General features: G+C 50.4%; 1 protein-coding gene across 1 annotated transcript; it reads left to right on the forward strand.

Moving 5' to 3' along the window:
- Positions 1-17,489: 17,489 nt before the first annotated feature.
- CRABP1 (cellular retinoic acid binding protein 1) lies at positions 17,490-25,384 on the forward strand. Its single transcript, XM_001142851.8, has 4 exons — positions 17,490-17,655; positions 18,196-18,374; positions 20,659-20,772; positions 25,086-25,384. Exons 1-4 carry the CDS (start codon positions 17,586-17,588, stop codon positions 25,134-25,136), a joined length of 414 nt encoding a protein of 137 aa, XP_001142851.2. The 5' UTR covers positions 17,490-17,585; the 3' UTR covers positions 25,137-25,384.
- The last annotated feature ends 502 nt before the right edge of the window (positions 25,385-25,886 follow it).

Genomic DNA, 25,886 nt, shown 5'->3' on the forward strand with positions numbered 1-25,886 from the left:
GCCACATTGATCGGGAGAGAGAATGGGTTCCCCTGGACATCTGGGAAGGCTGAGGCAGCTGTCCTGCCCATCCATCCCCAGGAGGAGTCGTCTCCGGCTTCTGCAGGAGCCCGGGGCTTCTATGGACCACACGCCCCACATCCGTCAATCTCGATTAAGGAGGGCCTCAGGGAGCTGGGGGCTTCTCCAGCCACTGCAGCATTGTCCTGGAGATGCCTGGCCTGGGGATGAGGGGGAAGGAGGTGGGCGTGACTCCCATCTGAAAAACCATTAATCCCGAAATGGTGATTGAGCACCCGTGACGAGCCGGCATTGTGCTGTGTCCTGCACGTGCCGCACAAAGGGCAGCAAGAGGTGATTGATCAGGGATGAATGAGTGTCTCTTTCTTTATGGACTTTCAAAGGCACCATTTGGCATCCTGAGCAGGACGATCAATGAGAGGCAGCTGACCCCCCTGTGGCCACCTCCAGGCAGCAGGTGGATAGGAGAGCCCACGTGGGGGACGGTTGGAGGGCCTCCCAGTCATGTGCCTGCTCTGTTAGCAAGAATCGGGGTATCCACCATCGCAGGCCCTTCCCGGTGCAGGGCTGTTGGCCATCAATTTACTTCCTCCTTTTGCACTGAAAGAGAAGCTGGAACAATTGCCACGTTTTCTGATAAATTATAGCCACCCGTTCCCCAGCCTTGCAGCCCAGAAGATCCCAGCACATGTATAAATCACACTAATGAAAGCTGAGGTTGTCATTTTCGAGAGCAGGCATTTATTCAGTAAACCTTTATGGAGTGCCTGCTAGGTACCCGGGCCCGTGCTGAGGGCTGGGCACACGGAGACAAATCAAACCTGCTCTCAGCGTGAAAATGCTCACAGGACAGTGGGGACAGGCAGAGGTCCACACCAGGCAGAGCCCCACACCAGGCAGACACCCACAAAAGGGTGTCATGAGGTAGCCTGGTGCCAGGAGTCTGGACTTTGGAACCAGCTGCACTACCTCCTAGCTGTGTGGCCTTGGGCCAGTGCCTCAACCTGTCTGAGCTTTAGTTCCCTCATCCGAAAAGCAGCCATGAGGACAAGTATCTCACTGGATGGTTGTAAAGATTAAATGACAATGCAGCCCAGTGCTTGGCACCTTCTGGAGGGGGCTCAATAAATGGAGAGTCCTGGCCTAGAGATGACCCCCCCCCACCCCGCAACCCCACTGTGGAGATAAGCCACTAGGGCTGTAGGAGGGCAGAGGCAGAAATGCTCACTCTGCCAAAGGGCGAGAGGGGAAGGCTTCCCAGAGCAGGTGATGCTGACGGGAGTCTTCAAGAATTAGCGAAAAGTGAGGGGTGCTAGGGAGAGACAGGGATACTGGGAAAGGCAGACAGACTGAGAAAGAATGTATGGAAGATGGAGAGTGCTGAGAGGGAAGAGCTGGGAAGTAGGGAGGAGCCACGGTGTGCCTGCAAGGCAGAGCACTGAGATACAGCAGCAGGGGCAGGTGGGAGTTTCCAACCACATTGCACTAACTATATGGAGAATGAACTCCTCTTTTGCAATGGTTCTGGCTGGGGCTGGGAGTGAGGGTAGAGAGGGGCTGCATTCAGAAAGAAGCATCCTTGGGCACTGGGATGGAGAGGAGAGGGCGGCTGAGCCATGGGAAGGGCCAGCTTGACCACAGCGGAACGAACCAGACATGGCCACGCAGAGAGGCCCAGTGTCTGTTCCAGAGAACACATGTGCCCTTAGATACAAGCTCACAGGCAGAGAGATTCACAGACATACACAGAGACATTTGGATCATTCCAGAGCATGCAGAGACAAACACATGGAGACTGATGCACATAGGCATACATAGACACAACATAGAGGACACATGTGCAAGGAGCTGGCTACAGAGAGACATGCAGGAGAGGCACATGACCAATGTGCAAAGCTGATACACGACACACACTCTGAGGAAATGCACGCAGAACACACACCCACAGTGTGCACACATATGCGAGAACACACAGAAGAGGTGCACACAAAGAGAACCACAGAGCGTGACTACCCTGGGAAGACGGGGACCAACTTTCCCAGTTTCTCATTTTACCACTGAAAAGTCCCATGTCCTGGGAACACTTCTCAGTCCCAGGCAAACTGGGACAGTTGGTCACCCTAACTCAGAGACACACAGCCACACAGATAGCACCAACACCCAGGGGTCTGCGCACACAAGGTTATCGGCACAAATGCGGTCACCATCATAGGCCAGGATAACCCTCTTCATCACTCACAGCCCAGGCGGGGGCACACTCTTCATGTATCCAAGGCCTTAGACACCTGGAGAGACACACCGAGGAACACACAGAGCAGAGGCATAGACACAAGGCAGGCAGACACACCCACTGCATTCCATCCCAGAGCCCAAGCTCACACACACACACACACACAAAGCCCAGACACAGACAAACAAAGGCTGCCACACACATCCACAGAGCAAAAAAACGCCAAAATTCAAACCACTAAAACAAACAAAGGGCAAACCAATTTTAGAAAGGGTAAAAGCAGCCTTTTGAATCAGTGGGCTCATGGGATGTGGTCTTGTTTAGACGTTAAAGATCTAAACAAGATGTTAAAGTGGAGGAATGGGTGTGAGCAGACTATGGCAAGGGCACAGGGTACACTGGCAGGGGCCCCATGGCTGGGATGTCCGCTAGCAAGGGCACATTCTCCAGCTTGACTCTGCGGTTAATGTCACTATTCACAGCCATGTCTGCAGGGGAATGTCCTGAACAACTCACTCCCATGAAGCTGAAAACACCTTCCATTTCACAGGGCCATGGAGGGGGCTGAGTGAGTAAAATGTGGGAAGCACCAGGCATGATGCCAGGCACACAGGACATTATGCTCAAGGCGCCGGAGCTATTAAGACATAGGTCTACAACCCCTTTTCTGAAATTTTGAACATTCTGAAAACAAAACATTTCTTCCTATTGGGGGCAAAACCAGAGCAGAACTGACATGAGGCCATTTCTTTATTATACAATTTCACATGAAGATTCACATGTTTTTCTGAGATAATAGTAAGGTGTTTAATTATGGAGTATCATATTAGTTTTGAAAATCTGCAAACCAGGCTGGGTGCAGTGGCTCATGCCTGTAATCCCAGCACTTTGGGAGGCTTAGGCAGGTGAATCACTTGAGGTCAGGAGTTCAAGACCAGCCCGGCCAACATAGCAAAATCCTGTCTCTGCCAAAAATGCAAAAGTTAGCCAGGCATGATGGTGTTCACCTATGGTCCTAGCTACTTGGGAGGCTGAGGTGGGAGGATCACTTGAACCCAAGAGGCGCAGTTTGCAGTGAGCTTAGATGGTGCCACTGCACTTCAGCCTGGGTGACAGAGCTAAACTCTGTCTCAAAAAACAAAACAAAACAAACAAAAAACAAAAACAAAGAAAAGAAAATCTGCAAACCCAGAATTCTGAAACACATCTGGCCCCAAAGGATTCGAATTAGGAACTGTGGACCTGTGAGTACGTGGACACATTTGCATTCAGGTAGATAGTATGTAGTTGCGTGTGCATGCATGGACGGTATAACATAGGCATCACCCTCCACAGTACACAAAGCAAGAACATCTGTCCAACCTAGGCATGGCCCTTAACAGTATACTTCAACATACATTATTTCATGTTATCCTTCCAGGTTTGTAGTAGGTTGTAGGCCAGTAGGTGTTAATATTTCCTCCAATTCAGGCCAGGCATGGTGGGTAACACCTGTAATTTCAGCACTTTGGGAGGCCAAGGCGAGAGGATCACTTGACGTTAGGGGTTCAAGACCAGCCTGGCCAACATGGTGAAACCCTGTTTCTACTAAAAATACAAAAATTAGCCAGGCATGGTGGTGTGAGCCTGGAGTCCCAGCTACTCGGGAGGCTGAGGTGGGAGAATCGCTTGAACCCAGGAGATGGGGGTTGTAAGTGAGCTGAGATTGCACCACTGCACTCCAGCCTGGGCAACAGAGTGAGACTCTGTCTCAAAAAAAATTTTTTTTGCCTGGGCGCGGTGGCTCATGCCTGTAATCCCAGCACTTTAGGAGCTGAGGCGGGCAAGATTACGAGGTCAGGAGATCGAGACCATCCTGGCTAACATGGTGAAACCTGTCTCTACTAAAAATACAAAAAATTAGCCGGGTGTGGTGGCAGGCACCTGTAGTCCCAGCTACTCGGGAGGCTGAGGCAGGAGAATGGTGTGAACCCGGGAGGCAGAGCTTGTAGTGAGCCGAGATCGCGCCACTGCACTCCAGCCTGGGCGACAGACCGAGACTCTGACTCAAAAAAAAAAAAAAAAAAAAAAAAATTCCCCCAAGTCATAGATGTGGAACCAAGGCTCAGAGAAGTTGAGTGTCTGGTCCAAGGTCACACAACTAGTTAATGTGGAGCTGGTCCCAAACCTTAGTCCCCGGGACTCCAGGAGCATCCTCTTCCTTACATCCCCTTACTGTATACTCTCTCAACTACTTAGTGAAAAAGATGAAAGTAAATAGAAAGCAACTTCAACCTCAAGTCCAATATTTGAGCCCTAAAAGCACCAGCTAATCATCAGTGACTAATGACCCCAGCACAGGGGGAGGGTTATTACATCTGGGAGCAGGGTCCTACCTCTGTTTCCTCTGCCAGTCCCTTCCTGGTTTCCAAGAAGGAATAGTTTCCCTTCAGCCTTCATTAGAACCATCTGGGTCTCAGAGTCAGCTGCAGCCTGTCTGCCTTTTCTAAAGTTCATCCGAATTGGGTACATCCTGAATTTCACAATAGGGACTCAAAGTCAGCCCAGTGCTTTCAGGCCATGACTCTTTTAATGACACATGAGGACACATGCTCCAAGGGACAGACTATACCACTGACTTTGATCAACAAAGTGCTCCAAAGTGGGACTCAAACACCCACTCACAAGTCCCAGCTCTGCCAAGAAGAACCATGGGACCTTGGGTAAGTCACTTAACATCTTTGGGCATTGGGTACAATTTCAAGTTCCTCCCAGAACTTACAGAACACTGAAGAACTTAAATACTACTAAGGACTAGAAGCTTTCTTAATCATCCACACAGGGCTCTGACCATGGCTTTCACTGGTCAGGGTCATCTGTACAGGCCCTTCCCCAGACAGCCTGAGTTATTTGGGTGGTGGGGGGTGGATGTGGGCAGTTCTTTCTGGACCCATGGCTCTAGTTTTGCTATTTGCTATAAAGGTTTTCTGGTGGGAAGGGGAGTTGGTGTAAATACCCACAGTAGACCAGCAGTCCCCAAATGTGGTTGTGCATTACAATCACCTGGGAAGCTTTTCAAACTGTGATGTCCAAGCTCCACCCTAGAATAATCACATCATCGTCTCTGAAGGTACCCAGGCATTAGCATCACTAGAATCCCCAGGTGGTTCCAGTGTGCAGCGACGTTTAAGATCCAGTGCATCTCAAACTTGAATGTAGTATGAATCACCTGGGGACCTTGTTAGAATGCAGATTCTGATTCAGCAAGTCAGCTTGGGGCCTGGGGTTCTGCATTTTAACAAGCTCCCAGGTGATTCTGATGCTGCTGGTCCACAGACCATAGGGCCCAGACAATCAGGAAGTCTCTTCCAGCTCAGACCCTTCACAGAGCTTACTCCCTCCCAAGGACTGACTGGTACTCCCAGGTTCAAACCTCCCCAACAAGATGAAGGGCCAGCTGCCAGCTACCAACCAGGCTCACATGGGTTCTTCTGTTCCTCCTGCAGCTGGAGTGAACCAGGTTATGCTGGGGCTAGTCACAGAGCCCCTCACAGTAGGACAGACAGGCAGAGTGAAATGGCAGAGGCTCTACCTCCATGGCCCAAGGGGGAAGCAGGGCACAGGCAAGGGTGGTAAATGGGGCAGGGGCAAGGGGAACTTGGAGGAGGGGTGGGGAGGAAGCCTAGAGGAGGGCACCCTCAACTGGCATTTCCTCCTGGCTTGCCAGGGATTGCATATTGGTTTGCTAGGGCTGCGTATCAAATCACCACAACCTGGGCGGCTTAAACAATAGAAAATTATTGTCTCACAGTTCTGGAGGCCAGAAGTTCAAAGTCAAGGTGTCAGCAGGATTGATTCCTTCTGAGGGCTGTGAGGGAAGGCTCTGTTCCAGGCCTCTCTCCTTGGCTTGCAGATGGCCGTGTTCTCCCTGCCTCTTTTCACATCATCTGTCTTCCAAGTGTCTCTGGGACCAGATTTCCCCTTATAAGGACAGCAATCATATTGGATTAGAGTCTATCTACCCTGATGACCTCATTTTGATTTGATTACCTCTATAGAGACCCTATCTCCAAATAAGGTCCCATTCTGAGGCACTGGGGATTAGGACTCCAACAGGTGAATTTGCGGGGGGAAACCATCCAATTCATAACAGATTGTGATATAGGAGGTCAGCCCCAAGTTAGCAGATCATTTGTTTTTCAAGAGAAGCCAGAAATCTGGATTGACATGAAATCTGATTTTTGACATTGGTGGGGTGTATCGTTTTAGAGAAACACTGTGGACCTCACAAAACTCTTTTGCACTCAACGTCTGCACCTGGGCTGCTCACCTTTCCTGCCTTGCAGCAGTAATGCCCTGTGACAGGCTGCAGCACCCTCTGGCAGGTGCGGCAGTCTCCCTGGCTTCCTCCTTGCTGCCCTTACAGGTCAGTTCCCAGCTCCCCGCTTGCCCCACCGCACCCTAGGATCCAGGCTCCCTCCATCTCTTGCACTTCCCTGCCTTTCCCACTGCCAGGTCTATGCTCTTGCTGTTTCCTCTGTCCGAAGCACTTGCCTGGCAAACCCTAAATCTTTGAGCTTTAGCTCTAAAGCACTTGCCTGGCAAACTCTAAATCTTTGAGCTTTAGCTCAAGGGCCACCCCTTCTCTGGGTGGAAGGCCACCCCTCCCTGGACTGCCCCTGGCATAGTCATTCCTTCCTTCCTGCTCCTAAGCATCTCAGGTTACTCCTTCATCGTTGTGCCTGCTACAGGGTGATGATGTGGCACTGTGGACGTTCGAACCAGCCTCACTTATCAGCTTCTAGGAGGCTCAGACTCTCAACTGAGACAATCATGGATTCAAATCCTGGCTCTGACTATTACTTCTCTGTGACCTTGGGTAGGTCAGTTCACCTCTGACCCTCATTTTCTAAGTCTATAAAATGGATATAATAACAAAACCCATAGAGTTATTTGATTACAGGGCCTGGAACATAGTAAGTGCTCAATAAATGTTTGATGAATGAGTGTAACAGTCACTTAAAGGAGAAGCCAGAGTTCCCATTTAAGGGTAGGTGGGCAGGCCAGGACTGAGTTGAGCCTAGATTCTAAAAAGCAGCTGTTTGGTCTTTTGTTTTCACATCTATTAATTCATTTTACCTTTTGAAGCAGGCATGGTTGGTATTTTCACTTCCATTTTGTTAATACACAGGAGGAAACCGAGGTTCACAGTAGTTGTGACCTGCTCCAAGTTGTACAGCCACTCAGTGGCAATCCAGGACTACAGCCCAGGTGGACAGAGCAATAGATCTGCCACAAGCCTTTCTCCTGGCCCTGCTTTTAAGCAGAGTTGTTCTCATTAGCCTTCAGGTGGTCAGACGTCCCAGGCCCTGGAGACTGCCTATGAGCCCAAGATCCCTGGGGCTGGTGGGCAGGAGATGAGGGATACTCCCTGCTCCACTGTGTGACCTGAGCCCAGGCACCCCTTCTCTGGGCCTCCAGGTCCCCTTCTGTACAATAAACGAACAGCATAAATCTGGGGCCAGCCTACCTGGGCCTACCTCCCAGCTCTGACTCCCATTAGCTGAGTGAGCTTGGCATGGTACCTCACCCCTTGTGCTTCAGTCTCCTCATCTAGAAATGAGTACCCACTTCACAGGACAGTGGTAAGGAATAAATGAATGAATACTCATGGAGCACTTGCCACAGTGCCTGGCACATAGTGAAAGCTCGATAAATGCTAGCTATTTGTTTTTATTCTACTAAGAGACTCCATGATCCACAGGACTCCTTCAATCCTGGTGCTGTCTCCCTCTGACTCCCAGTCCAGTGCTCCTTCCACTCCATTAACCTAAAAGAAACCCACCTGGCTCACGCCTGTAATCCCTGCACTTTGGGAGGCCGAGGCGGGCGGATCACGAGGTCAGCAGATCGATACCATCCTGGCTAACATGGTGAAACCCCATCTCTACTAAAAATACAAAAAATTAGCCAGGCGCAGTGGCGGGCACCTGTAGATCCAGCTACTCGGGAGGCTGAGGCAGGAGAATGGCGTGAACCCGGGAGGCGGAGCTTGCAGTGAGCCGAGATCACGCCACTGCACTCCAGCCTGGGTGACAGACCGAGACTCTGACTCAAAAAAAAAAAAAAAGAAACCTACCAAGCAGGGCAAGTGTGCAGCCCAAATGCCATTCTTCTCCAGGAGCCCTGCTATTCTTTGTCCTGTTTTGCTGACTCCCAGATTGTCCTGGGCATGGTGGCCCCAGCCCCCACTACAAACAGCTGCCCTGAAGACCCCCACTGGGACCCTCTTCAGAGCCCCCAGCTTTCGGGGACTGAACTCTGACCCCCATTCTTCCAGCATGAATTCAGGCTGCCTAAGGGCGTGGGGCCCCGGGCCAGCGGGCCCCTGGGGGCTGAGGCTCTGGCGTGCCTCCAGGCAAAAGTAGCTACACTCAGCAGAAATGTCCCAGGCAGGGATGCAGGTCAGTGGCCTGGGAGGGGCTGGCAACATGGGGTCTGCAAAGGCGGGAGCCAGACTCTAGGCTGCCAGCCAGAGAACAAAGGGGTCTTGGAGAGAGGGCCCAGGCCTGAGCAATCCACATCAGGAGAGGAAATACCAGGAACTGGCCACACACCATAGGCAACTGTAGCCAGCTGAGAAGACCCTTTTGGGTGGGTGCTGGGGGAGAGGAAGGAGTGGTCCAGACTGAGGTCCCTGGATTCCAAGGTGAGGTTACCTGATTGCCAAGGAAGTCCCTTCTCCAGAAGGCTCCTTACAGACTGTCCCTCACTGGAGCTGCAAGAGGCCTCAGAGCCCTGCTCAGCTTCCCTTCTGAGCCCCCGCTGTTTCCTCTGCTCAGAATGCCCTTTCCCCTTTGTCTGCCTGTTAAATTCTTGTTCATCCTTCAGGGCCCTGCTTAGGCTTAATGTCATATTCTCTGGGAAGTCCAAACTTGCCAGGGTTAGATGCCCTCTCCTGAGTTCCCCAAATGCTTCCACTTTCCCCCTTCGTGGCAACTACCACATTGTCCCAGACTTTATCTTGGTGCATCTCTCTTCCTTACCGGCCTGTGAGTTCCCATTCCTGGGCCATGTCCTTTCTCCTCTAAACCCCATGCCTGACTCCAAACATGGTGAGTGGGTGAGTAAGTGCATCTACTCACAGATCTTCATTCCAAGAAGTCTTGCCAGGTGCAGTGGCTCACACCTGTAATCCCAGCACTTTGGGAGGCCGAGGCGGGTGGATCACCTGAGGTCAGGAGTTTGAGACCAGCCTGGCCAAATGGTGAAACCCTGTCTCTACTAAAAATACAAAATTAGCTGGGTGTGGTGGCACGCGCCTGTAGTCCCAGCTACTTGGGAGGCTGAGGCAGGAGAATCGCTTGAACCCTGGAGGCAGAGGTTACAGTGAGCTGAGATCGCACCATTGCACTCCAGCCTGGGTGACAAGAGTGAAAGTCCATCTCAAAAAAAAAAAAAGTCTTTTCTGCCTCCTGAGTTCAAACGATTCTCGTGCCTCCCGAGTAGCTGGGACTACAGGCTTAAGCCACCACACCCAACTAATTTTTGTATTTTTTTTTTTTTTTTTTTGAGACAGAGTCTCGCTCTGTCACCCAGGCTGGAGTACAGTGGAGCGATCTCAGCTCACTGCAAGCTCCGCCTCATGGGTTCACTGCAAGCTCTGCCTCGCAGGTTCACGCCATTCTCCTGCCTCAGCCTCCGGAGTAGCTGGGACTATAGGCACCCGCCACCACACCTGGCTAAATTTTGTATTTTTAGTAGAGACTGGGTTTCGCCATGTTGGCCAGGTTGGTCTCAAACCCCTGGCCTCAAGTTCCAGAGATTCAAAGATCAGCTTTTCCAGCCAAAACAATAAGGGGATCCTGAATGTAAGCACATGTGTGCCTGAGCATGCACCATACACACAAAACACCCTGCAATGTGCTAGAATCCCACAGTCATGGAATTAACTGACAGTTGTGCAGCTGTGTTCAGCCAATAAGTCACCTTTGCCTACTGGCCAGTGCCAGTCAAGTCTCCTTGGGCTGAGCAGTAAGGGCCCAAAGTCTGATCCCTGTCCTTAGCTGTCCAGGCAGGCACTGCCAAGCTCCCAGACCATGTACCACAGAATTCCATTTGGCACTCCACGCTCTTGTCCCCAATCCTCCCACTCTGCTATCAGTGCTCTACTCTGAAGCCCAGGTATTTCCAAATTCAAATGTCATGGTGATTCACATTAACCTACACCTTCATTCCATGGGTTCTTTCTCTAGGGTTCCCATACTGTGGCAAACTGACTCCCTCATCCTCGAGGCCTTCCAGAACACTCCCTCCTGTTGCTTCACTGAAGTTCATGCTCTGAACGCTTCCATCTGTTTGTCCCCATGAGCCTCAAAGCTATTATATCCAAGCTGGCAGTCAGCATCCTCCTTACAAAATTGTCTACCACCATCTGAGTTGGTCTCACTTTCCATGTCAAATCCAAGCTAGAAACTCAGCACCTATCTCTCCTTATCCTTCACTTCCAACCTCTAATCTGTCCTACTTGTCCTACTTTAAATATTTCTAGAAATAAATATTTTACTTTCTAAATATTTCTCAGATCTTGTACCTCCTCAAGCTTTAACCTTCTATATTTCTTGCCTGGACCACTGCAGTAGACTCCTCACTCCTTTCCATGTAACAGCTCTCACTCTCCTTCAGTCCATCCTCCATGCAGGCCACCAGCAAGATCTGTGTAAGATGCAATCTGACCAAGGCATTTTCTCCTTAAAACCCTTCCATGGCTCCCATTACCTTTTTTTCTGGTTTTTTGTTTGTTTGTTTGTTTTGAGACAGAGTCTCACTCTATTACGCAGGCTGGAGTGCAGTGGTGCAATCTCAGCTCACCGGAAACTCTGCCTCCTGAGTTCAAGTGATTCTCCTGCCTCAACCTCCCAAGTAGCTGAGACTACAGGCATGCACCACCACACCTGGCTAATTTTTGTGTTTTTAGTATAAATGGGGTTTCGCCATGTTGGCCAGGCTGGTCTCAAACCCCTGGCCTCAAGTGATCTGCCCACCCTGTCCTCCCAGTGTTGGGATTACAGGCATGAGACACTGTGCCTGGCAGCTCCCATTATCTTTTATCGGAGTTGATTGAAGTGGGTTCTATGAAACACCAGTCCTACAAGATTCTCCAGATTTAAGACTCAATATGTTTAGGAAATGGTGCACACCAATGGCCCTCTTCAAGATTAATAATGTACACTCACATCTTAAAGACGGCTTTATCGTTATCCTAAATTGCAGTATCTTAATCTCTGACCATGCCTACCTTCCTGCCCCAGCGCACCAATCGTTCACCCTCACAGGACTTCCAGGCCTTTGAGTTCCTCCATTTTCTCCCTGCCTAGCAAGCCCTGTCCTGGCTCAACTTCCATCCCTCTTCTGCCCAGAACTCCTGGTCCTACACCTCAACCCCTTCCGTCATCACTCTCAGTTGCTCTGCTCTTCTCTGTCTCTGCATCAGTTCACATGCCCACTATTCCATCACCTATATGTTGGAGTCCCAGATCTGCTGGAGAAAAGTACATTCCACTGTGAAATCTGGAGCCAGCCCCTGTCCTGCTCTCCAACCTTCCTGGAGCCCTTCCTGGTGAGGGAGGTGGGAGCATCATTTCTGTGCACCCTGAGTCACCTTTCCTATTTTTAGAAGGGGCTCTTCCAAGCTTTCTCCAAGAGCCCCATCTTGCAACTTTTCCCTCCTTCTTTGCAGAAGACCCCTCTCTTACCTACAGAGAAAGGAAAGGACACAGACAGGAGCACCTTAACTTCTGGTTCCTTTACCTGGAAGGCAGACACCTCCACTTGCACTCTGGGTCTCCTCCTCTCCCATCTCTACCACTTGTGTCCATCTTCTATTTCTCCTGCACCTTCTGTCTTTTCTTTAGTCTCTGCCTTCACCTTATACATATGTTCAAATCCCTCCCATCTGAAATGCAAACAACAAAACTCTGAATAGTCCTTTGGTGCTACCTCCTCTCATAACTTTCAGTTCATCTCTCCCCTCCCCTACAGTCATGCTTTTCAAAAGAGTTGTCTGCATTTTCTGATTCCAACTTCATGCTTTCCTTTCCAAACTCAACCTGTTAATCCTGCCTTCAGACCCCACCACCTCCTAAAACTGCTCTGACTGCAGTCACCAAGACTGTCCTGCTGCTCATCCAGGGGACAAGTGGTGGCCCTTGCCTCCATGAACCTCTTTGGAGCAGTTGTTACTGTTGGTCCATCCCTCCTTTTTTTTTTTTTTTTTAGATGGAGTCTCATTCTGTCATCCAGGCTGGAGTGCAGTGGTGCAATCTTGGCTCACTGCAACCTCCACCCACTAGGCTTAAGTGATTCTCCTCCCTCAGCCTCCCAAGTAGCTGGGATTACAGGTGCCTGCCAACACACCTGGCTATTTTTGTATTTTTAGTAGAGATGGGGTTGCACCATGTTGGCCAGGCTGGTCTTGAACTCCTGACCTCAGGTGATCGACCCACCTCGGCCTTCCAAACTGCTGGGATTCCATGCATGAGCCACTGCACCCAGCCAATCCCTCCTTTTAAAAAATGCTGGGCTCCTTGACTGGGAGGGCATCACCCTCTGGTTTTCTTCCTTCTCCCCTCCTGCTTCCTTCAGCGCTCACCTGCTCCATCTGACCCCTAAACGCTGAGATTCTCCAAGCTCTACCCTTTGCCTTTTGCTCTTCTCTTTCTGTGTCCTGTCTCTGCACATCTCATCCACACTCATGTCTTCAACTGCTTGCTGGAAACAGGTGACCCCCATCCCTGTCTTCAGCTAAGACCTCTCTCTCGAACTCCAAAACCACACTTCCCACTGGATCCTGGATACTCAGACAACTCAAACCCAGCGCTTCCCAAATAAAACTCATCTGCTATCCATGTCTTACCTATAGCAGCAAATGAGACCACCAAGCACACCACCCAGGAATCTGGGAGTCATTCTGGCCTCTTGCTCCCACTTCCCTCACCCCTGCCAGTCATGACATATTGTAAAGTCAATCTGGCTGTGCAAGGAGAATCACTTGGAAAACTTGCCGAACACAGTTTCCTGGGCCCTACCCACGACTTACAGGATCCAAATCTCCTGGGCTGGGGCCAAGGAATCTGAATTTCTAGAAAGCTCCCCAGGCTGCTGTAATGCCTGACTCAAATCACAGACTAGCCTTAGGGAACCACTGTGGTCTAACCCACTGCCGACATCACCGCTGGTTGCCTAGTTCAGGGCAAAATCCTCCTCCCTGCGTCCCTGGTAATATACTTGTCTCCTCTCATTCATTCTCCACGCTGTGGTGGTGGCAACTTCCCAAATATGCAGTAGGACCATGGCTCATGTCTGCTTAAATCCTTCTATGTGGCCACCTGGGAACGCTGCATTCATGACCCTTTGTCCCTAGGAGAGTGCCTTCAGCTCACCTCTTGTCTTACCTCCTACCTTGCTCCCTTCAAGGTATGCACTCCAGCCAGGCCAAAAGATATGTGGTTCCTAAACACATAACCCTGTCCCTGCACGTGTTGTTCTTCTGACTGTACTCCCTCACTCTCACAGCCCCTCGGGATCCACTCCTAAGGTTCAACCCAGGCTGGGCTCAGTACCTGCCACTCAGGCACTATTAGCCCGTGTGGTGATCATAGAGTTTCTTGGTTATTTCCTCCTGTGTAAACAGTGAACCTTCAAGACAGGACCTGGATCTTGAGTGGTCACTATCCTCAGAGGTGCACCCAGTTCCTGGCTCACAGAGATGGTCAGCAAAGGTTAGTGAATGGAAGGGTAAAAGAAGAGAAGGAGAGAAGACAGGGAGGTCAGAGCATTTCAGGTGGTTCTGCCCATCTGTTTGAAGACCCAGGCCAAGAGCCGGGTCTCTGCCCAGCAGGGGGCCTGCTCTGGATCCACAGAAACACCACGATGGTGGTGGCTTTGTTTGTTTGTTTATTTGTTGGTTTGTTTGTTTCTTTTTGAGACGGAATCTCACTCTGTTGCCCAGGCTGGAGTGCAGTGGTGCGATCTCCGCTCACTACAACCTGGGACTCCTGGGTTCAAGTGATCCTCCTCACTCAGCTTCCTGAGTAGCTGGGACTACAGGGGCGCACCACCGTGTTCGACTAATTTTGTATTTTCAGTAGAGATGGGGTTTCACCATGTTGGCCAGGCTGATCTCGAACTCCTGACCTCAGGTGATTCGCCTGCCTCAGCCTCCCTAAGTGCTGGGATTACAGGTGTGAGCCACCGTGCCCAGCCATGATGGTGGTGTTTTTGTGGCCCTCTTGGCTCTGGGGTTTCCCCAGTAGCCAGGAAGGTGATAGCAGCCTGCCCTCCCATTTCCATGTGCCACCTGATGAGATTTGGGTCTTCTGAGAAGTCCTGGCCCCTCCTGTCTGCTCTGGTCACCTCTAAACTTCCATTAACAAGGACAGCAGGCTGGGTGCTCATGCCTGTAATCCTAGCACTTTGGGAGGCTGAGGTGGACAAATTGGTTGAGCTCAGGAGTTCGAGACCATCCTGGGCAACATGGCAAACCCCTGTCTCTACTAAAAATACAAAAATTAGCCAGGCACGGTGGTGCATGCCTGTAATCCCAGCTACTTGGGAGGCTGAGGCAGGAGGATTGCTTGAGCCCGGGAGGCAAGGTTACAGTGACCCAAGATGGCACCAGGGCACTCCAGCACTGGCGACAGAGCCAGACCCTGTCTTAAAAACAAGGAGAGTGGGCTCACAAGGACTCTGGGATCATCTTCCACTCTATGGCTGAACTGGCTGTGCCCTCCTCACTCCTGGAACCTGCTCCCGCCCTTGTTTTGTGCCTGCAGAACGGCACCACTGTCCTGTCCCAGTATCGCCAACTTTTGGAATGGACACCTTCATCTGGCCCCTCTTGCCCCATTCTCTCTCTGACTCCCTCCCTCACCTTCTTCTTTCCCTCTTCCCTCTTTGTTCACCCAATGCCTTTGCTGCAAGAGCTCTCTGTCACCTTTGTGCCTCATCCACGGCCCTCTGACTATCCTCACAAGGTCTCTCTGGGCTGTAAACTAGGATGCTGCTCCAACATTGCTGCCCTCCTCCAGCCTCCTGCCCCAGTCCCTCCCCAGCCCTGCCCTTTAGATGGCTGAAGCCTTCTTAGGGAAGAGTGTTGGATGCGGGCAGAGGCCTGCATTAGCTGGATGGCACTCCTGTTTTGCCCCTTCACTGGAGAGGCACTCAACCCTCTGTGAAGTGGGTTTGATTCTATGGCAGCTCCATCCCTTGCCTCCCACATCCAGGACCTGCTACTTAATTTGCAGATCTCAGTGCAAAATAAAAATTCAGGACTCCTTGTTCAAAAAGTATTATGGGGCCAGGCACGGTGGCTCATGCCTGTAATCCCAGCACTTTGGGAGGCCGAGGAGGGCGGATCACGAGGTCAGGAGATCGAGACTATCCTGGCTAACACAGTGAAACCCTGTCTCTACTAAAAATACAAAAAATTAGCTGGGCATAGTAGCACACACCTGTAGTCCCAGCTACTTGGGAGGCTGAGCCAGGAGAATCATTTAAACCCAGGAGGCAGAGGTTGCAGTGAGCCAAGATTGCGCCACTGCACTCCAGCTCGGGCAACAGAGCGAGACTCTGTCTCAAAACAAACAAACAAACAAAAAGTATTCTGACGTTCAAGCTGGCAATAGCAGAGCATTCCTGCTTTTCCATTTTCCAATCTAACTATCAGGCCCTTCTAAGTGCATGGCCCTGTGTGACTGCACAGACGGCACGTCCAGAATGCCGGCCCTGCCCATGCCCCTTTCCAGCTGATGATGGCCCCACTCCCCTCTCCTGTCCTCAGCTGCTTTCTTAGACAGATCCTCGGAGCCTCCTGGCAGCAACCCAGCCCCAGCCACCTCCAGAAGTTTCCAGGGCCCTGTTCAGTAGGCACTCAGCACAGATTCCCCAAGGTCCTGGGGGAATCTTCACCCCAGGCCACCACTCACATCCTCCTCAAATCAATGCACAGTTATCGAGCCCCACCTGGCTAAGCCTTAGGAAGGGAGGACAAGTGGATAAACGATCACTGCCCTCCAGGAGTTCAGTTTATAGCAGAGCGAAGACTTGAACAAGAGCAGGACCGGACAAGAATCCTGTCAATTCAGAGAAAAATAATCACAGTTTATTAGGAAACTGAATTTCACAAAAGAGAGAGCATAAAGATGGGCTTTCGTGAATGGGCAAGATTTGATTAACCCGATGAGGAAAGGGGCATTCAAGGAAGAAGCCATGGCATGGGCAAAAACTTAGAGATAATAAAATGCATGGCACGTTCTCGAATCCTGAATTGTACAGTTTGGCTGAGGTGTGCAGATGGTAAAATAGTGGGGAAAAGCTGGAAGGAAAATGTACAGAGAAGAGCTACAAGGGTAATAGTGAAGTGTTTGTACTCCCTTAGTGGAAACACCGAGGGGACTTTAGGTCGTGATGTTTAGGTTATTTGGGAGCAAAGGGCGAAGACTTCCTCCCCTTGACCCTCACAGTCTGCCCGAAGAGTGCAAAGCCTCACGCTTTTGCAAAACAGGCCGCACCCAGCCCAGATTCTGGAGCTGATTCAGTCCACGCCTCTCGACCCACAGTTTGTCCTGAGCCCTGACAAAGGTCTGGCCCCCTCCTGCACTCGGAACGCGGAGGACCCGCAGCTCGTGGATTCGCGCCGCAGTGCCCAAGCTGGTGTTGATGGGGGTTGCGGTTTCCTGCCACTCACTCCCCATGGGTCCTGTGGGGGGCGTGGGGATGCGGGGAGAGGGTTTCAGAATAGGATCCCGGACTGGGAGGGAAGGGACACCATCTGGGCACACCCAGTAGGTACGACCGGAGGTGAAAAAAGAGTGGGTCCCATCCCCTGATGGCCCCGCTCGCTATCCACTTTAAGTTTATGTTATGGATATTTTCAAACATATTCAAAAGTAGAGAGAAGAGTAGAATCATAACCCAAGTCCACACCGCCCAGCTTCAACAGTTATCCCCTCCAAGCCCATCTTGTTTCAGCTAACCCTCTCCCACCACCCATTTTAAAGCGGGATGTGGGTGTCCTGAGGGAGGTGGAGGCCCCCCAGTTGGAGAGCGGGTGCCCGCACCTCTGGAGGCTGAGGCACAACTGGGCTGGGAGTTGAGCGCATACCGGGTAGGGGCTGCGGGGGAGCGGGGGCAGGGCCGGCGGGGCGGGGCCAGAAGCCCGGCGGTGTGGGGGGCGCTCTCCTAGTGACTCAAGGCGCGCAGCGCTGGGCGCAAAGCGCCAGTCTCCGCCTTGCGAGCTCAGAGTGTGCCCGCTGCGCCGCCGCTGTCCGTACCTGCCGCCGCCGCCACCGCCACCATGCCCAACTTCGCCGGCACCTGGAAGATGCGCAGCAGCGAGAATTTCGACGAGCTGCTCAAGGCACTGGGTAAGCTGGTGCAGAGGGCGCGCCCCGACGGGGAGATGCGGCCCGGAGGTGCCCTGGTCCCGGAAGTGCCCCGGTCCTGGAGGGGGTGGAAGTTGGGGAGCCCAGGCAGGAGGGAGTCCCCGGGGCAATAGATCGCCTTGTCTCCCAGGCGCACCGGGTCTCGGAGAAGCTGGTAGAGATCCCGGAACCCACGCGTTCAGCGAACGTTTGCTGAATGTTTGGCGCCCTCCTCGATGGTGCGGACTTTATCTCGTGCTAGATCATAGCGAGGAGAGATTACTGGAGAGCAAGGAGGATCAGGGACTTACATTTGGAGACTCAAATTTGGGACCAGGCTCTGCCACGAATTCACTGTGCAACTCGAGGAAAGTCACTTACCCTGTGCCTCAGTCTCTCATCTCGAAAACAAGGGCGAGGGCAGGGAAACGAGTGGATCAATTTTAAGGCCCCTTTCTAAAGTTAGGGTATGAGCAGTGCCCGACCGGTCCCGAGACTGGCGGCGAGGCCCCGTGACCCAAGCCTGTGGTGCACCCTGCGCAGGTGTGAACGCCATGCTGAGGAAAGTGGCCGTAGCGGCTGCGTCCAAGCCGCACGTGGAGATCCGCCAGGACGGGGATCAGTTCTACATCAAGACATCCACCACGGTGCGCACCACTGAGATCAACTTCAAGGTCGGAGAAGGCTTTGAGGAGGAGACCGTGGACGGACGCAAGTGCAGGGTGAGGCCCCAGAGTCACTACAGCGTCCCCGGGTCCCCGCTCGGTGCCCATGGCCCACTGCTGCTGGAGGAACCTATGTCTCCCTTTGCAGCCTGTGGCGCGCTTTCCTTGCAGGGTGTGTACACTGGCTGTTCGCAGAGGGGGTTTGTGCATCCTAGTTGCCCCTGGCTCAAGACAAAGTATTACCTTCATTCCATCTCAACCCCATCCCTACGCTGCCTCCCGGGGTGCTAACAGCCGCGCTTAAAGAGCGGGCTCTGGGTTGCGCCGCGTTCCCAGCAGTGGCTTTTGCAGCGGTTTGCGGCGCCAAGCGCAGGCGGCGCAGGAGGAGGAGGAGGTTGCAGGAGCCGCCAGGTTCTCTGTCGCAGGTGAAGCCGCAGCTCTTGCATTCCTTTCCCGCCGTATCCCCCGCGCCCGCCCGGGTCCCTGGGCCGCCTGGGTACGCTCTGGATACAGTTTTAGCAGTCCCGATGGCCCCGTCACCTCTCCCTTCCCGCCTTCAGCCTGGTTCCTTAAAGGAACGGCGGAGTCTTTCCAAAAGCAAGGCAGGTTCTGGCTGGGAAAATGGACTAGTTGCCCTCTCTTAGTCCTCAAGGGCAAGAGTTTTTTTTTTTATTTCTCCATGCATCGGCCCAGGGATGAACCAGTGGATTGAAGCAAGGGGTTGTACATTCGTTTTTTGCATGGGCAAAAATTGCATTTGGTTAACCAGATGGAAAAATAATCACCGGTGCTACCACTTATTTAAAAAGTGACAGAATGTCTCCCTCCCCTTCTCCAATTTTTTTTTTTTTTAAAGAAAAAAGTCGTAACATTCCAGAGAGTGGGAAATTGTTTCTTTCACCTTTCCTGAGCAGTGTGCCTGGTCTGATCTCGGAATGGGACTCTCTGAGCACTGGGCTTGGAAGGACAAAGAAACAAAGCCCCCCAGAAGCAGGCTGATCTAGGAGGCAATCTTTGGCTCCAGAATTGTCATAGCCTGGAAATGATCTCCACGCTTGGAGGGGGTGGGATCTGAAGCCTAAACTGCACTGCAGAAACAAAGAGCAGGACAGCATAGAGTGAAGGGCTGGGAGTCTAAGAGAGGAGGCTTGGCAATAGGCAGGGCTCAGTCTGGGGACATCCAATGTTGGCTACTGCCAGGAAGGGTAATTCTGATTTAAAAAAAAAAAATTAAAGGTTCACACAACAGCCGGGAGAGTGGGGCTTTATGCACCCCCCCCCATCCCCCCACACCTTGCCTAATGAATGTGTCCCATGTGTTAGTTAAAAACTGATTATGTGCACATTCAGCTCTGGCCCACCCCCCAGCCCAGCTGTACCACACTTAGCTTTGTGCAGACACTGGGAAAAACTTCAGGAAATCCCTCCTTTTGCCTCCCACCTCCAAAAGCATGAAGAGCCTTCAGATTGATTTGCTTTTTAAATTTTTTCTAAAGGGATGTAACCGGGAAAGTGGCAGCATTTTAACCCTCAGAGCCAAAGACACCGAGGTTTATCAGTGCAGGGGTGCACTAAATCTGATGAGGAGTGAACAGAAAGGACGTTCCTATCCCAAAATCCATGCAGGGAATCGTGCTCCTGATAGGCTGATGACAGATGTGTTTACAAACTTGGTGTCTTAACTGTTGTAAAATCTTGTGGTTCTGATGTGAAGGTTCTTGCTTTTAAAATCCAAATTATGTTCACCTGAGGTCAGGAGTTCGAGACCAGCCTGGTGAAACCCCATCTGTACTAAATATACCAAAAAAATTAGCTGGGCGTGGTGGCAGGCACCTGTAATCCCAGCTACTCAGGAGGCTGAGACAGGAGAATTGCTTGAACCTGGGAGGTGGAGGTTGTAAGGAGCCAAGATTGTGCCACTGTGCTCCAGCCTGGGCAACAGAGCGAGACTCCATCTAAAAAAAAAATGAATAAAAATAAATAAAATCCAAATTGTTTGAAGGGTTAGCTAATTTTTATATAAATGAATCATTTGATGCTCTAAATTTTATTCCTAGAGATGTAAAGCATGCCTAAGGCCTTGCTGCTTCAGTAAGAGATTGTTTGTGTGTGTTTGTGAGTGTGTGTGTGTGTTATACAAGGTGTATTTATACCCCATAAAATCTGTGACCAGCACTCTGAATTTGGACTTTATAAGGCTCAGCGGAGAAGAATCTGTGGCCTGCTGACAGGGACCATGTGTTGATTCTCTGCAGAGCAATTATTTTTCAATGCTCATTGTTGTCCCTGCTCCCGCTGCTGAGGCTCTAATTAATGTCACTAATGTTTTTCCCGCCTGCAGAGTTTAGCCACTTGGGAGAATGAGAACAAGATCCACTGCACGCAAACTCTTCTTGAAGGGGACGGCCCCAAAACCTACTGGACCCGTGAGCTGGCCAACGATGAACTTATCCTGGTAGGGAACCCTTGACCCTGAAATAATCCTGAAGTTCCCCCAGAGGGGGCCCCAGATGGGCCCCACAAATATGTCCTCCTCACTCGGCTGTTCAGAGAAAGACACCATTTGCCCTGGATTAAAATTAGAGCAGAAAACCCGAGATGACAGTTCAGGTCAGAGGAAATCATTGTTAAATGGTTGGCAGGAAAGAGGAGTGGCTCAGAGGATGGAATAGGGGCTGGAGACAGGCTGGAGTGCCTGCCACTATCCACACTAATACATCCCAGTGGCAGTGACATGCTTTAAGCCAAGCTCCCCTCTCATCAGGCTTGGAATGCTTAGGCTCTATGAGGTCCCCACGCTCACATGGCAGAAGGGATTTTTTTTCATTCTCATTCCCCCTTTTGCTGGCTGGAAAAGGTTTCAGTAATTTTTATCACATCAGCACTCAGAACCTTAGAGAACACTTTTAGCTGTGATTTGCAAACTCCAATGGCCTTCGGGAGCCGGGCAATGAATGCTAATTTGGGAAGTGTCTGAGTATAACACAGTGTGGAGAGATGAGCCCCTGTAGAACTAAAAAAGATAGGCTTTTCCTTAAAAGTATTCAGATCCCAGCATTCTGGGGAGCCAAAGCGGGTGGATCACCTGAGGTTGCAAGTTTGAGACCAGCCTGATCAATATGGAGAAACCCCGTCTCTACTAAAAATACAAAATTAGCCGGGCGTGGTGGCATATGCCTGTAATCCCAGCTACTCGGGAAGCTGAGGCAGGAGATTCACTTGAACCCAGGAGGCGGAGGTTGCAGTGAGCTGAGATGGCACCACTGCACTCCAGCCTGGGCGACAGAGACTCTGTCTCTAAAAAAAAAAAGTATTCAGACGAAAACATTTTAAACACCTGCTCCTAGCCAAACAAAACTTACCTAGTGAGGCCAAATTAGAAACCTCTATAATTTAAGCACACACTTCCTCCCCTTTTTTTAGGTAGAGAACAAAGGAAGGCTGAGGGCAGAACAATCCCCCTCGCTCTCCCTTTGTGTTACAAAACTGGGCTGGGATTGGTGGCTCACACCTGTAATCCCGGCACTTTGGGAGGCTGAGCCCAGGAGTTTGAGAACAGCCTGGGCAACATAGTGAGACCCCTATCTCTACAAAAAAAAAAAAAAAAAAATTAGCTGAGTGTGGTGGCACATGCTTGTAGTCTCAGCTACTCGGAGGCTGAAGTGGGAGGATCACTTGAGCCCATGAGTTTGAGGCTGCAGTGAACTGTGATCATGCCACTGCACTCTAGCCTGGGCAACAGAGCTGAGACCCTGTCTCAAAATTAAAAACAAAAACAAAAACAAAAAAACTAATTAAGGGTTTTGCAACCACCCTTTTCTTCCAGACCAGAAAAGGGAAAGCTGTTTTGGGTAACCAGGAAATTATATCCTTTGTTCTCCATTAGGTATTTTGTTAATCTCTGCTCCATCTTAGTGAATGTCACCTTGAAATGTTGTGAATAGGAGACTGCCTGCTGAAGGGTGCTAGGAAAGGACTTGCAGTGTGACCTGAGCATAGGCCTTCCCTTCCCAAGCTCTTCCCCTTGCTATACAATGAGGGGTTAAGCTGAAGTCTGATCCCTGAGGTCCCTCTCAGCCTTGAAATTACATGTTTATTCTGCAAGAAGACCCTAAATTGAGCTATTACTTGAACTGAGACTGCTTGATCTTTCTCTCTCTCCTCTTGTCCTTCCCTGGTATGATTTAACATGCTTTCTCCTTTCACAGAGAAAGGACTGGCTTAATTTGCAACCTGGTTAATATTGTTTCCAGGGAAAGGATATTTGCTGGGCTTGGGGGAGCAATTTGAGGCTGAGACATGGAAATTTAGGAGAAAAGGCGTATATGGTTTACTGGTACCAGAGACAGCAGAGGGAGATGATTTTAGAGTTTTAGAATGTAGCTGAGGGTTCAGTAGGATCGGTTTGCTCTGAGAAAGAGTGATTTTATTAACCTCTGTAGTATACGAGCAGCTGGAGTCACAGGCCAAATTCTGCTAGATGGACCCCATCACTTTCAAATCCTCCCTCCTCCCAACTTCAGTTCTATCCCTGCATTCTTCCCTGGCACAGCAAACATATATACAAGCCTCAAAGGGAAAGGGAGTATTAACTCTTGGCATTTTGGATCTGAAATGTGGGCTTTTGTTTCAAGGGTTATTATCATTAATAAATCTAAAACGCAGAGAGATGCAGTCTCTATATAACAAGAGGCAATTATTCTAGTTAAGTTGAAATAAGCTCTCCCAGCGCCAACAGTAAATTGCCCCCAGGCTATAAGTTGCCTTCCTTTGAAAACTGAGTATACTCCCACAAACCACTCTGGAATATTCTACAGAGTTTCTGTCGGGAACCTCTAAGCATAGTTTGCAGGCCGAGAAGGGCGCTTCAAATGTGGTTGGAAATGCGGCGATTTCTTCTCATGTCATGAAGCTATTTGTTAGCTGGGGAGAGCTGTCAGCTAGTGAGAATAGTTTCTCCAGGGTACAGCGTTCAATACCCAAATGCTGGCAGCCATTTGACAGTCCGTGGCAGTAGAACTCAAAGAATTATGGAAAATTAACATGGTTCTGAGGCGTCCAGACATCTGCGAGGTAGACTTATGGTGGGAAAGTCAAGCCCCACACCCCTAGCATGCAGAATCACCTGCATTTCTTCCCAATAGAGAAGAGGCTAGGACAAATGTGTCCAGGAGTGGGTATAACTGCCAGTCTGGTCAGGAGATCCCTAGCATGAAAAGCTAGTGGCTGGGTGCAGTGGCTCATGCTTGTAATCCCAACACTTTGGGAGGCTGAGGCAGGTGGATCACTTGAAGTCAGGAGTTTGAGACCAGCCTGGCCAACAAGGTAAAACCCCATCTCTACTAAAAATACCCAAAAATTAGCTGGGCATGGTGGTGTATGCCTGTAATCCCAGCTACTTGGGAGGCTGAGGCAGGAGAATCACTTGAACCTGGGAGGCAGAGGTTGCAGTGAGCTGACATCACACCATTGCACTCCAGCCTGGGCGACAGAGTAAGGCCGTCTCAAAAAGAAAAGAAGCTAGTGATGGGCATCTGCTTCCTCAGTCACTAAGGACTTGAAGTATTTCCCTGAAGCACACGTGTCAGGATAATGTTTTAGCATATGTTCTCTGAGAGCATCTCGTGACCAACTAAGATGGCAGGGTAAGAATATAAAGATCCTAGGATAGCTAAATGCCTCGTTTAGTGGTTTTAACATCTCTGTAATTTCAGGCCACTTTAAGAATCTGAAAGATAAGGACCTTCTGGCACATAAATGTACATTTGCAAACAAACATACTCACATCAGGTTTACAGACTGGGGAATTTCTGTTTCTTGGTTTTTGTTTTTGGTTTTTTTTTTTTTTTTAACATACATATTGCTTTCCCTGTTCTAACTGCCTGTGAGAGGTCCAGGAGAGCAGGCCTGTGAGTAATTGCTAGTTTTGGGGGAAAGTTGAGACAGTTTACTTGTGGGCAATATCATTTCAGGGGCCAGCAGAAAAATGTCCTCCTCCATCTGTGCAATGATTCGTGTCCTCCCTACAGCAAACAAACTAAGAGCCATAGAATTTTAGCTGGAAGAGCCTTTGCGATGATCATCTTGTCAACTCCACCCCTCTCCTCAACACCAGCCCCTGCCTGCCCCTTTCCCAAACAGGCCACGAGAGGAAAACATTTGCCCCCAAGCTTAGCCAGCTGTGAGCTGCAGGGCTAGGTTTGGATGCCAATGCTGTGCTTTTGCAGCTGAGACCAATTTTCTAGCTTGCAGGTGACTTGAGTATTACATATACAGCATCTCAGCCTGTCTCCCAGGTTAGATGACTGCTTCCTGGAAAGCAGTTCTATTCCTTCTCCAAAGCAAGGAACAGAACTGGCTGGTGAGTGCTGGGCCTCATGACCCCAGCTGCCTGAGCTTCTTTCTATCTTGAAGTCATTTGAAAAGAGACAGAGCCACTTCAGAAATGTCCATTGTGACATTCTTTCCCTTTCAGTTTAATTTTAAAACCAAAACTCCTGGCATTTCTTATGTCAGCATTTTACAGGTTCCAGAAGCAAAGGAAAATGGTATATAACATAATTCTATACTCTGGTTACCTCTTTGCCAATAGCGCTTAAGGGGGAAAAAATATCCCTTAATGCTTAGCCTGAGCACACACACAGGAAATTGAATGTCTGTTACAAAGAGTTTTTAACAGGGCAATAAGTGGCCTTATTAGTGATATGCTTTAAACATTTTTGCACAGGCATCTGCACTGATTGGTTTTCCTTTTCTTCTTCTCTGCAGACGTTTGGCGCCGATGACGTGGTCTGCACCAGAATTTATGTCCGAGAGTGAAGACAGCTGGCTTGCTCCTACTTTCAGGAAGGGATGCAGGCTCCCCTGAGGAATATGTCATAGTTCTGAGCTGCCGGTGGACCGCCCTTTTCCCCTACCAATATTAGGTGATCCCGTTTTCCCCATGACAATGTTGTAGTGTCCCCCACCCCCACCCCCCAGGCCTTGGTGCCTCTTGTATCCCTAGTGCTCCATAGTTTGGCATTTGCACGGTTTCGAAGTCATTAAACTGGTTAGACGTGTCTCAACCTTTTCCCTTTTTTGGTTTGCCTCTTCAGTTTCAACATGGGAGTTATTGTGTACCTACTGTCCTTAGCACTGTGTTGGTCAGTGCAGTACTCTCAGCTTTGGCCTGCTGGCCTCGGTGTGGGGCTTTGAGCATATGTCAGCAGTTGCAAGCTGGACTCCCGCAGACTGGCTGGATCCAGACTGCAGATCCAGGTGTGATTGCACCTCCCAGTGTGGCTGTTCAATTGAATTACTTGGTATCAGTAGTTCCCAGCAGGAAAGGGCACATTTAAAAGGGGTTAACAGGGAAGAGCTCATAATGAAGGGACTGTTTATACTGGCAGGATGAATAGAGCCAGCAAAGGATGGGAAGGCACCCAAAGACAAGCAGTGGAGGGATTCACCCCCAGGCCTGAAGATAGAAGGGAAAGAGGGGTCACCAGACCATGAGAGCTATAACCTAGGAGAGGAGCCACTGCCAAAACCATGGCCCCAGTGTTTATGGGGTCAGGAGAGACTTGG

The sequence above is a fragment of the Pan troglodytes genome, chromosome 16, assembly GCF_028858775.2.
Source record: "Pan troglodytes isolate AG18354 chromosome 16, NHGRI_mPanTro3-v2.0_pri, whole genome shotgun sequence".
NCBI lineage: Eukaryota > Metazoa > Chordata > Mammalia > Primates > Hominidae > Pan > Pan troglodytes.

What these genes read in the sequence shown, in the direction of transcription:
- CRABP1 (XM_001142851.8), top strand. Translation starts at nt 17,586, where the DNA reads ATGCCCAACTTCGCCGGCACCTGGAAGATGCGCAGCAGCGAGAATTTC. An exon ending in CGAGCTGCTCAAGGCACTGG is followed by an intron (nt 17,656 to 18,195) that starts GTAAGCTGGTGC and finishes CACCCTGCGCAG; the next exon opens with GTGTGAACGCCATGCTGAGG. An exon ending in CCAACGATGAACTTATCCTG is followed by an intron (nt 20,773 to 25,085) that starts GTAGGGAACCCT and finishes TCTTCTCTGCAG; the next exon opens with ACGTTTGGCGCCGATGACGT.